Source organism: Pinus tabuliformis, chromosome 2_2, assembly GCF_031772625.1.
Source record: "Pinus tabuliformis cultivar Carrire ecotype Pingquan chromosome 2_2, CPIR1, whole genome shotgun sequence".
NCBI classification, from domain to species: Eukaryota; Viridiplantae; Streptophyta; class Pinopsida; order Pinales; family Pinaceae; genus Pinus; species Pinus tabuliformis.
In genome coordinates, this window is record NC_142300.1 from 159,904,828 (window position 1) to 159,917,358 (window position 12,531).

Here is a 12,531-nt window from a genome sequence, read left to right on the forward strand (position 1 = left end):
GTAATCTATTCCAAATAAATGTAAGCGGTGCCAAGTGCCAAGTAAATGCTCCAAGAAAACACCTCCAACAGCAGTATAATATTTATTTATAAACTTGAATGAGATACATACCACTGATAAAATGTACACCAGCAATATTAAAGAAATAGAATGATAAATACAAGCAAAGTGTATATGGTTGTTGATGACTGTCAAAAATCCCAGAAAGGTACCAGCAAAACAATATTATCTTCAGCACAAGCAATAGCACATATTCAGCATCAGATCTTGTACATATAACACATGAGTTTTCCCCTCGCACAGCAATATATATATCAGCTCTTCCACCACCACTTCAGCAAGTAAACACATGTTTGTTAGGCAGTTTGAATAGGTACCACGAAGAGGAACTCAACCTCCTCAAAACAGTAGCTCGACCCCATTAACTAACTCAGCCACTTTTATCAGATCTCTGCCCCCATTACAAGCTCTGTACTCAGCCACGCAAGAGGAAATGTCTCAGCCTGCTAACCTGAGAGAATGCACGCTCTTGAAGTTGGACAAACTCGGCCAGCAAGGAATATAACTTGGCCCTCAGCAACGAAGTTAAACTCAGTTGTCCACCAGAGAATAAACTCAGCCCACTACAGCTCAAACTCAGCCTCAAGAGATGACGGTTCACAACCTCAAAGGGACAGCCACAAGGGAAGGTAAACTCAGCCCTTTAACCAAGGTAGTGTAACAACCCATCTAATTGACCCATTAATTAAAATGTTAAACTTTATAATATATGAATATATCTATATATATATATACATTAAATTTATGGTATATATAGTTAGACTTTACAAATAGCATTTAATAAAAATATATATATCATTAAAAGATTATAACATATTTTGAAATGTTATAAGTATATATATACATCATTAAATATTTATAGCAGATACTTGATAAAATGTTATAAGTGAAAACATTAATGTTTGCAAATTATATTAAATAAAGGTTATGAGAAATATCATTTAACTTTTTAAGATATACCATGTATTAAAGGAATGTTATGTATATATATAAATTTAAAAGTTATGAACTATGGAAACAACGTGCCAACATTGATATCACGTATGTTCAATCGTATAAAAATATCTGAACTCATAAAGACCCTACCTACTGAAATTTATCACGGGAAATATCGCAGAGAAAACTTCAATGCTGAGAGGCGGTGGCTGCAAGTGGGAGGGCGGCCACCGCCAGGCAAGGGGGATTTATATAGCAGGAGCCTGACCCAGTGGAGGGGGGGAGAAAACAGAGAAGGAAGGACTCATTAGCAGGAAACCCTGAGAAGAGATTTTACAGTAGAGGAGCTTGACTGATCTGAGATCTGGGCACGGAGGGACAGAGAGCCTCTGTGGAGAGCTTCTCTGGATTGAGCAACCAGGTTGCTCTGTCAGGTTGGGTGGAATTGGTCGTCTCAGAATTGAATCAAATCAGCAGAATCGGAAGTCGGCAAGCAGCTCAGGTAGGTGCAGATTTCAATTTTATGTATCACTGTTTTCCAGTGTTGCACACATCGCGATTTAATCGCGATAAAATCGGAAAATCGCGATTTTTTCAAAATGCCGATTCAAATCGCGATTTTTATCCAAAAAATCGGCGGAAATTTTTTTTAACGATTTTTATCGAAAAAATCGCGATTTTTTAAAAAATCGCGATTTTTTCCTTAAAAAATCGCGGGAGGCGCGGGCAGCGGGGGTTTTATATGTAAAATCGATTTTTTGTTTATTCATTCAGCAGTCCGCCGCGGAGGAGAAGGAGGAGAAGGAGAAGAAGGGAGGGAGAGGGTTGCCGTCGCTTGTGGGAGCCGATTTTAGGAGGAATCCAAGCCAAGATCGCGAATTTGTCCATAAACCAGGTATGTAGATTAATTTTTTTTTGTTTTGGTTCTCTAAAAACTTTGTTTTTCATTGTTTTTAAAGAATTTTTAGAAATTTTTCATTGATTTGGGATGGGTTATTTGTTATGACTATGAGAACCAATTTTTGATTTTTATTTTCTCATTTTCTTTAAACATTGTTTATTTTTTTTTATTTTTCATTGTTTTTTGGGTTTAGAAATTCAAATTGGGATTTTGGAAATAATTAGCTTGTAATTTTGCAAATGCTAAATTGTAATTTGTATTTACTATTTACTATTATCATTTATGTAATCCTAAATTCCTATTTCCTAATCCTTATTTTTCCATAGGTTTGCAAATTCAAAATTCAAAAACAAACATGCCAAGGAAATTGGATCCTTTCTGGGAATATGGTGACCCTAAAACTCCGAATGATAGACAAAACTTGATTTGCAAGTTGTGTGGAAAGGAAATATTCGGGGGGGTGTACAGGTTGAAGTTCCACCTTGCACAAATCCCTGGACGTGATGTGGGGCCCTGTCTAAAGACAAATGCTGAAATTATCCAAAAAGCCATGAGAGCATTGGGAGAATTAGAGCACACTAGAGACGCCAAAGAAGAACTCAAAAGGCAACTAAGAAGGTCAGTTGAAGGAAGTGGGCCAAGTGGCACAGGTTCTACTGCAGCGTCAGTCAATCCGTTTGCTGCATCATCATATTTTGTTCTCGAACCACACCTGGTTCACAACCAACTATCGGTTCAATGATGAAAAGAACTGAAAAAGAAAAAGCTGACAAGTTGATGACAAAATTTCTCCTCTGGAGTGATATTCCTTTCAGCATTATAAGGAATAATCCATTTTTCCAACCTACTCTTGATGATGTTGCCAGTGTTGGCCCGGGGTACAAACTCCCTTCTCTTCATGATTTCAGAGGCCGGCTTCTTCAAGATGAAAAGCGTGACTGCACCCAAAGATTGGAGGATTTTAGGGCATCATGGGCACAAACAGGATGCACTGTTATGTCAGATGGTTGGACTGACCAAAAGGGGAGAACCCTTATAAACTTCTTGGTTAGTTGTCCCTTGGGGACTATGTTTATCAAATCTGTTGATGCAACTCATCAAATCAAAGATGCAAAAAATTTATGTGATTTGCTGGATGTGTTTATTTTGGAGGTGGGTGCAGAAAATGTTGTCCAAGTCATAACGGACAACGCTGCAAATTATGTTGCTGCTGGTAGATTGCTTATGGACAGGCATCCTACTTTATTTTGGACACCTTGTGCTGCCCATTGTATTGATTTGATGTTAGAGGACATAGGGAAAATTCCCTTTGTCAAAGAGGCTGTTGACTCATCAAAAACCATCACAAAATTTATTTACAATCACACATCTGTGCTTAGCTTGATGAGAAAATGCACCAACAACAAAGAGTTGGTGCGCCCCGCCATTACACGGTTTGCGACGAGTTTCATATCTCTTCAATCCCTCTTGAATTCTATGTGGGATTTGAAGAGAATGTTTGTTTCAGAGGAGTGGCGTTCTTCGCCAATGAGCCGCAAACCAGAAGGAGAGGCCGTCTGCAGACTTGTTTCATACCAAGAAGACTTCTGGGCGGGAGTGCAGGAGGTGTGCGCTGTCACAGAACCTTTGGTAAAGGTTCTTCGGTTGGTAGATGGTGAGAAGCCCGCAATGGGCTATTTGTATGAAGCCATGGATAGGGCCAAAGAAGCCATTCGGTCCTACTATGATGACAAGGGAGATGATGGGTTCCAGAGACAACTCCTTCTATGGAAGGTCATTGATGAGCGATGGAACAACACACTCCATCGTCCCATTCATGCTGCTGGCCTTTTCCTGAACCCTGCATTTTCTTATGCATGTGGGTTTAATTTTGATGTTGAGGTCGTGGAAGGATTATTAACCTGTGTCCAGAAGATGGTGAAAACTCCAGAAGAACGTATGGAGGTCTCTAGACAAATTGAGCAATATAAGTTGTCAGGTGGCACATTTGGCTTTGAGATGGCTATCAATGATAGGACGGTTAAAATCCCAGGTATTTTTTAGTTTGTAGTATGTACTTTGTAACTTTGTTTCAAATTTCATTGTTTCTTCAAATTCCATTTTTTTCTTATGTTTATTTAAAATTTTCTTTGTAATTTTGTTGTAGACGCATGGTGGAAGATGTATGGTGGCAGAGTACCCCTTTTGCAAAATCTTGCCGTGCGCATCCTCAGCCAAACATGCAGCTCCTCGGGATGTGAGCGCAATTGGAGTGTATTTGAAAAAATACACAACAAGAAGCGCAATAGGTTAACACTTAAACATTTAAAATATTGCAAATTTCCAAATAAATTTTTGAATTCATTAAAGTTTTAAACAATATTTTTTTTATAATATTAATTATTAATTTATTATTTCATGAACTTTGTACAGGTTGGAGTCCCATAGACTTAATGACATGGTCTATGTCTACTACAATCTTCGATTGTGGGTGAAACAACTAGAGAAGACACCTGATACGGAAGCCATCTCATTGGATGGGATTGACACCACTGCTGAATGGAGGGTTGAGACCGAGAGGCCTCTCATGGATCCCACTGAGGATTGGTTAGTGCAGGATGAGGGGGAGGAGGAGGGGGAGGAGGAGGAGGAGGAGGAGGAGCAGGAGCAGGAGCAGGAGCAGGAGGAGGAGGAGTTGGAGGAGCAGGAGGAGGAGGTGACACCGCCTACCCGGGCTACCCGGGCTACCACTACCACCAGTAGAGGACGTGGTCTCCGTCCACCTCAGCCTCTTGTAGCTGCTACTACTAGTTCTTCAGCTTCTAGAGCACGTCAGACTCCACTGCCATTTCCACCACCACAGGCACCAGCTTCTACATCTAGAGGGAAAGAGAAAGCTGTGCCATATTCTCGCAAGAGGGGCAGAGGAAATCAATAGGATTAGACTTTCATTTTATTGTATATGACATTATGACATGATGAGATACATTATCATATTTTTTGTTGATATTTTGAGGCTGAGTTGGACTTGGGACTCAGGACTTACTATTCAGGACATGATTCAATGTTATGTGTGATTTTAGCGCTAGAAATGATATTGAACATCTTATATATTAGTTTTTTTATCATATTTATGTGTCAATGTATTTATTTTATGTTGTAGATGGTTTAGATATTAAAAAAATTGAAAAAAAATGAAAAAAAATGAATATTTTTGTGCCAAACGATTTTTTCCGATTTTTTCCCGATTTTTTCCCGATTTTAACGATTTTTCCGATTTTTTCCCGGCGCCGATTAAATCCCGATCGCGATGTGTGCAACATTGCTGTTTTCAAATTTATATGCGTGTCTATCTGGTTACTGCAAATTCATAAACAGGGCACTACAGGTAGAACTTGGCCCCTCCATGGATGAAGTCTCTTTCTATAAAATGAAGATAGAATACCAATAGTCAGTGTATAAAATCAACTGATAACACCACTGACTTACTCCTGCTAATATCTTCTTCTCCGTTGAAGCACAATGGCAAAATCTGAGTGATTCCGCTCCCCAAACTAGAGAGGGTGTATAGTTTCAACATAAAAATTAGCAACCATAATGATTTCCAAAAACCCTAGACTCTTTCTCAAGGGCTCTCCAAAATTATTTTTCTCAAGTGAGCAAATGCAAGAATAAGGAGAGACCCCTCATTTCCCTTTTTAGAACTCATTTGACTCTTTTGCCACCGTTTTTACTTTATCCCTCTGATTAAATATTAAAAGCATTTTTCATTTCTTTATTTAATAAAGTGACTTTTATTAACTAATTAAAGCCACTTTTAACCACGAAAAATGCTTAATTCACCCGCTTGATCACACTGGCCACCTAAAGCCCCTTTTCAGCATCATGTCCCATAGATCTTTTTGCCCCAATTCTAATGAGCTATTCCACTAAGTTGTTCATCCAAATAATCAGCCCCAAATAGCACCTTAAGTGTGAATAATTAAAATATGCCTATTAATAGCCCCAATTTATGGGAATCGCCGAAAAACAATGGAACCAAAAGCAAACTATGTGGAATTGATCCTGATGATGAAATATGGTAGGTGATCCCATTCAGGCCCCATAAAATCCTCCAAACCTGTCGTTCTTGCCAATGGTGTAATCCTGCTCCTATGATCTAGCTGACACAGGCTTTGGAGATCTCCCTTAACCATATCACATGGAGATCCAAAAATTGGAGACATTACAATCCTCCCTCCATAAAATTGTTTGTCTTCAAGGAACGTCATCACTGACTAACCCAAACTAAAGCTAAGACAACGGTCCCAAATATGCCACTAAGCCACACTAAACCATTGTACTGTCCCAAAATGAATGGATATCATGATACCGGTGTCCCAAACCATCTTGATCATTGTGAAGCATTCCTTGCTCCACTCGCTCCCCAACAAGGCATAGACACCAGAGGGCCTCTACATACTATCAACAAGTAGAGTATCTCGATAATACAAAATTCAGACCAACTCCTCAAGAAGTTGCTCTATTGGAAAACCAATCCCATGTAACTCAAGAGTGAACTCCTGAAAATACAATACAAATTCTGCTGAAAAGGATCCTTGTCCACATGAACTAACCACGACCTCCTCCTCTAATACCATCAACAAATCATTGAGAGGTGAAATGATCTCCGCTAAACTGAAGTCCAATGGAAGATCTGAGTGATCTTCCCTGTAAAACTAGCTTATCCCTAAGCGTAGTTGAACTTCCAAGTCCTCTAATGCCAAGGCCCCATGCCAATTTCAGGAAGAAATTGCCATGTTGACGTTGCACCACTCTGTTCATAATTGACTACCCATTGTGCTTACAGTGAGTCCTCCTTGTCGGTCTATAACTGGACTCGACCCTAACCAACAACAGGGAAAATTTGCATTTGCCACATGGTGAGGACCTCAGCGATCCTCCACATGTCAAACCCAAAATCAACTAGATCACTGATGGCATATCCCTACTCACCGAAAGTGGAGTGATTTATCAACCAACCGGATTCCAAGATCCCACGACCAAATTAGGAGTTCATAGTTCCCAATCTATATCGACTACTACATAGTACTGATAGTTGTTGGAACCCATTTGTGCCTCCCCTCTAATCCCTATATGCAATCAATAGATGGACACCATGTATCGATAATCAACCTGGTGCATGTTAAACCGCCCTGTTCCTACCAGAACACATGGATAAATATGTTGTCTCATCTCCTGATGATGTGCCCCAATATGGTCTGGAGCCCCATCCGTTGTACCTTATGCTCATATAATGCCCCGGAACATCCTGCCAAAAGCATATCATGTAGACCCCTCAAGGTATTCTCTCTAAGTGTGAACTCAGGGGTGGAACATATGCTAACTTTGAAGTAGATCACGCCATCCCTAAGCCTATATCCATCATCTCACATATTGACCATACGCCTCGACTGGAAAGTCTCTCTCCTTTCCATGAGTGTCTCATCCAACTATCTCAGGAGAGCGTCCTCTCGTTCATGATGAGAGCTTCAAGGGACAACAACCAAATCTTTTGTGACTGTAAGCAATAAGGAAGAGAGGTAGGAGTGTGAGTCCCTAAGGGTATATGATCAAGACATGCTCATTCGTCCCCTCATCGATCCTGAGTAAGCTAAACCCAATGGTATGCCTAACATCCTTGTCAGTAAATCTTCTTGGAGACAGTATGCCAAGACCTTGTTGTGCAACACCATACATCACTGCATGCAACCATGTATCTCTGCACTCCTCTGCATAACATGGTACACAATGGCATATCCTTGTACACCACTGGGTATCGTTGCCTGTTGTTGTGCCACCCTATACTGACTAGCATCGTATATGTGCCAATGGACTCATCACTCCACTAGTGAATCCACTATGTTGTGGATCACCCCTCCTAATCCACCCTGGTAAATCTGAGTGGCAAATCTCCTCACATGCCAATGGGGGTGTCACTTCTGTGTTAATCCTCAGTGGCCTCTGCATTCTATACATCAAGAGAAGAACATCGTCTCCATACAAGGCAATGCCTAGTGGTATACTAATGCCATTCCATCTTAATAACTCCTACTAGGGCATGCAAACCAAATTGCAACCCCATACATGGACGATGTGCTAGGACATCTCCCGAAATCTGCATATCTCCCTGTCAAACCAACTCACTACTAGCGCCAACCAAAATTTTGATGGAAATGTGAAGGGATGTGTGCACTCAGTCATTAGATCAATCACCCCGTCCATGCCATGGCCATCCTATATCTCTGGTATATGATGGGAAACCCCACCTAGATCCCAATGCCAACCTAGGTCTCTAGTATCCACTCCACTCATGTCAACTGAACCTGAATCCTAGATGGATGTATCCTTGTCTGAAATATATCTATCTCCACAACCCATGGACACATGGTCAGAAACCATTGGGACATACCTCTCCACTCGCTCCTGTTCATCTAGGTGCTCCTCGTGTTCAAATATCATAGGAGGCTCCTCTATCAAATCATAAGTGCCCTTAACATCCTCTTGTGTGATGATTGCCATAGAAGAATGTACACAACTCAACTCCATACAAAGTTGCTCAACCTGCAATTTTGATTCTTGAAGGGCCATCTGGTTGCTCTTCAAGGACTCCTAGGTAGCCTCAAGCTCATGTGTAATCCTGTCAACTTCCTCCTCTCTCCCTACCAATGCATCATGATATATCTCAACAAGCATGAGCAGGTGATCATTGTGTGAAAGGAAGTGTAGTTAGGTTTCATCTCTAACAATGCCTTTCTGAGAGTCTAAAAATCTGGAAGTGAAGGCTCTCCTCCCAAATTGTCATATGCCACCGTACTTCTCCAACAATAATCTGCCACCAATGCTTGTGTATCATCATAATGCCTCATTGCTGCCATAATCTTGTTTGCGCTCATCTTCAATTGATTTTCCAAGTTATGGGCACAAGTAGGCTTATGAGCAAACGTCTACTTCATAAAAAATCAATTGATGGGTCTAGGTTCGCACCACTGACTACCTGTATGTGATCATCTTTGCACACCCCCAGATTGGGAACTAGGTCAGCATGATCCCAAACAAAGGATCATCACCAACTGTTGTCAAAACAAAAGTGGCCTCATGAATTTCCTTGTACTCACCATCTAACTCAACAATCTCACTAAGTGAAGACAGGCATTATGTAGCAATTTCTGACCCTCTTTCATTCCAAACCCTTTTACGAACTTGCTAGAGTGAATTTGGGCTAGCTTCACCTTCAACAGGTATGACTTCTCCCAAGTCATCTCGGGAGGTTTGAGCATAGTTATCACATTTAATCATTGTTTCTCTTGCACTCGCAACATTCACACTAAGATTTTGTTCAGCAATTGTGCTCTTTTTATCTTCATAATCTACACATCTGCAACTTCCTTTTTTCTTTGTTGTCCATGCTCCAATTTGCCCGATCATCTTTGTGAAATGTCTGTTATATTGTTCAAATTTTTGAAGGACTTCTGCGAATTCTTCTTGCAGCAACAAATTCTAAGGTATTTTTTTAATTAAACCCCTCAACTTTCCTCTTTGACTCTAGTCCTGGAATTTTCTTCTTGGTATCAACCTTGATTTAGACCCACAACTGGCCAAAATCATGCTCTGACTTGGTAGCTTCTCTTGTAGATGATGTAATTATGGTCTTCATGATTCATCAAAATGATGATATATATTGTGCTTTAAGCCACACAGCTGTCCAAGACCATGCTCTAATACCACTGTAAGATACCCCCCTAGGAATACCTTAGAATCTCATCAAAAGTTCTGAATTTTGTTTGGGTTCGTCACTGTATTATTTCGTCAAACAGTTTGTGTGCTATTGGTTGTAGGTGCATATTTATGTAATTATTCCAAACAAATATATACAATTCCAAGTAAATGCTACAAAAAAAACACTTCCAACAGCAGTATAATATTTATTTATAAACTTGAATGAGATACATACCACTGATAAAATGTACACCAGCAATATTAAAGGAAATAGAATGATAAATACCAATAGACCCTTGGACTCTATATGGTTATGGATGACTGTCAAAAAGCCCAGAAAGGTACCAGCAAAACAATATTATCTTCAGCAGAAGCAATAGCACATATTCAGCGCCAGATCTGGTACATATAACTCATGAGAGTGCTCCCCTCACACAGCAATATATATATCTGCTCTTCCACCAGCACTTCAGCAAGTAAACACAGGTCTGTTAGACAGTTCGAATAGGTACCACAGAGAGTAACTCGTCGTCCTCAAAATAGTAGCTCAGCCCCATTAACTAACTCAAGTTATTCCCAACTTGTATGATCATCCCTACAAATACGTGTGTGCACGGTGGGATAAACTTAATGTTCCACTACATGCCTTGGCATATATCCTTATGTCAAAATACTACTTTCCATCTTGGTTGGGCAAAACTGCACCTGTGGGTGGGGTTAGGACCAAACCCCATACAAATCCAAAGGTAAGTTGGGTATATAGCAGCATTAGACAAGTTGGTCCCTGACAGGGAGGAGTGTGCTTGATTGCATGGAGAACTAGGCAAATACTTCAGTCAAACTGGAGTGTTTGGTTCTTTGCATGCAATGGAAGATAGGGACAGAATGGATGTTGTCAAATGGTGAAACAAGTATGGCTGTGGGGGACCTTTGGCAAAATTGGCAATAAAAGTGATTTCATAGGTTGTTAAAACTTCTTTTGCAGACAAGTGTTGGAGCACGTATAGCTTCATCCATAATGTGAGAAGAAACTACTTCAATGAAAACCAGGCAAAAAGCTTGGTTTTTGTGCACTACAACTTGAGGTTGTTAACACATTATTGTGAGTGGGATCATGCTGATACATCATATATGACTTGAGACGACAATCCAGAGGAAGATAATTTGGAGGATGGATATATACATTTAGAAAAATTGGAAGTAGAACTTCTGAAAGATGATGATGAAGCAGCAGTAGCAACAACAACAGCCATACCACCCCCATCATCCAGTAGAAGTGCTCAAGTTCCACAAGCTTTGTTGCCACCTCCATATGCAGCCTCACGTGGAGTTCATGTGCCTTCTAGTTTTGGACATGGTTGTCCAACTATGTGGGAGAAGATGCCCAATAGACCATGAGAAAAGAAATTAGAAATTTCTCATGGCAAGAGGAAGCAGTAGATAATAGATTTACTTGTATTTTCTAGTTTCTAGTAGTTTTTATAATTGTTGATTGTTTCATATTTATTATGATATTTTTTGTAAACAATATATGACAATTTAATTTTGAAGTTTAAGGATGGCAATTATAACTCATTGTTAATGAATTATGAATATGATGCTATGCTTCGTGAAAGTTGAAACATTTCATTTCATGTTTGATAATCTTTGTTATAGTTTGTAATGGTAATGGTTACGAATACAACTTTAAGGATGACAAATGTTATATATTGAATTTTGAAAGCTTGAAACTTTAAGATTGATGAAACATGAGACTCGATATGTTGTAACATGTACTTGTTGACATGGGTTGATGAAGATTAATGTTATATGGTTTAATCCATGTTTTTATGTTTTTTATATCTAATTCATCATTCTACATGCTTTTGTTGATATATATGCATCAAAATATATAAAAATATATATTACATCAAAATTTGCTCCCGATTCGCTCCCGATCCGAGAGCTTTTGAAAACGTTGCTCCCGATTCGCTCCCGATCCAAGAGCTTTTGAAAACATTGCTCCCCGCTCCCACTCCCAAGCAGCCCTGCCTTAGTAGTTGCTCCGCTATTGTTCTATCATCTATGGATGGATGTTATCCCCACAAGGGAGGTTCTCCGATAGATCTCATAGATTAAATAAACCAAGTATTCTTAGGCTAAATAGCTTTCAAGGATTCCGCTAAATAAATAACCAAAGATAATATCTGGTCAAGTAGGGTTCTGGGTGAAATGAGATAACGAGTTTTAAGGACTTATGGCTAACACTAGAGGGTTAAGATAGTTCTGGAGATGCTCACATAGATACCAAACACCAACTACCTCTAATCGAACGATTGTTGTTATAAATTAGGTTTTATAATAAGCAGAATTTTAAACATGCAAAATTTATGGCAACAATAGCAAAACAACCTATAATTAATGAAAAATAATAAATAAACAAGGCTACTTAATGAGTAAACAAAGGAAAAGGTTGCAACAATTTTTCAAAAGCTAAAAATGCATAAAACAACTACTAAACACTAAATATTAGCCCTAAAAATATGGCTAAAAATGCATAAACATGATATTTTTCCTTTTTCAACTTAGAAGATGCAAAGCCTAATCCTAGGACAATGAGGTCCAAGGTATTTCATGTTATTTAATGCAAATTTTGTCATAACCTAACCCTTAATTACCCTAATAAGCGTTATAAAAAATATATATATATATATTAAAGATTGAAACACAAAATACTAGTGCCTTTATCAACCTTGGGTGCATGGAATCAAATGTGCAAGGTCAATGGTAGAAGACCTTCATTGGAGCAAGTTAAGAGAGAGAAGAACCTTTCAATCTAACCCTAGCGGCTTTCAATCAATTGGAGATTTAAGGTCAAGGAACGTTATATTAAGTTTCCTTGATAGATATTTGGTGAA

The 12,531-nt window shown here is 39.2% G+C and overlaps 2 protein-coding genes across 2 annotated transcripts in view; one reads left to right on the forward strand and one right to left on the reverse strand.

The window, feature by feature from the left end:
- Positions 1-12,531, reverse strand: part of LOC149191913 (lysophospholipid acyltransferase 1-like) — a 161,518-nt gene that overhangs the window by 135,014 nt on the left and 13,973 nt on the right. The window lies entirely within an intron of this gene.
- LOC149191914 (uncharacterized) lies at positions 1,065-5,004 on the forward strand. Its single transcript, XM_089406163.1, has 5 exons — positions 1,065-1,233; positions 1,431-1,498; positions 3,050-3,929; positions 4,044-4,185; positions 4,310-5,004. Exons 1-5 carry the CDS (start codon positions 1,065-1,067, stop codon positions 4,812-4,814), a joined length of 1,764 nt encoding a protein of 587 aa, XP_089262289.1. The 3' UTR covers positions 4,815-5,004.

Coding starts and splice junctions, on each gene's coding strand:
- LOC149191914 (XM_089406163.1), top strand. CDS start 1,065: ATGAACTATGGAAACAACGTGCCAACATTGATATCACGTATGTTCAAT. Junction 1,234..1,430: donor GGGAGGGCGGCCACCGCCAG/GCAAGGGGGATT, acceptor TTGCTCTGTCAG/GTTGGGTGGAATTGGTCGTC. Junction 3,930..4,043: donor TAGGACGGTTAAAATCCCAG/GTATTTTTTAGT, acceptor ATTTTGTTGTAG/ACGCATGGTGGAAGATGTAT.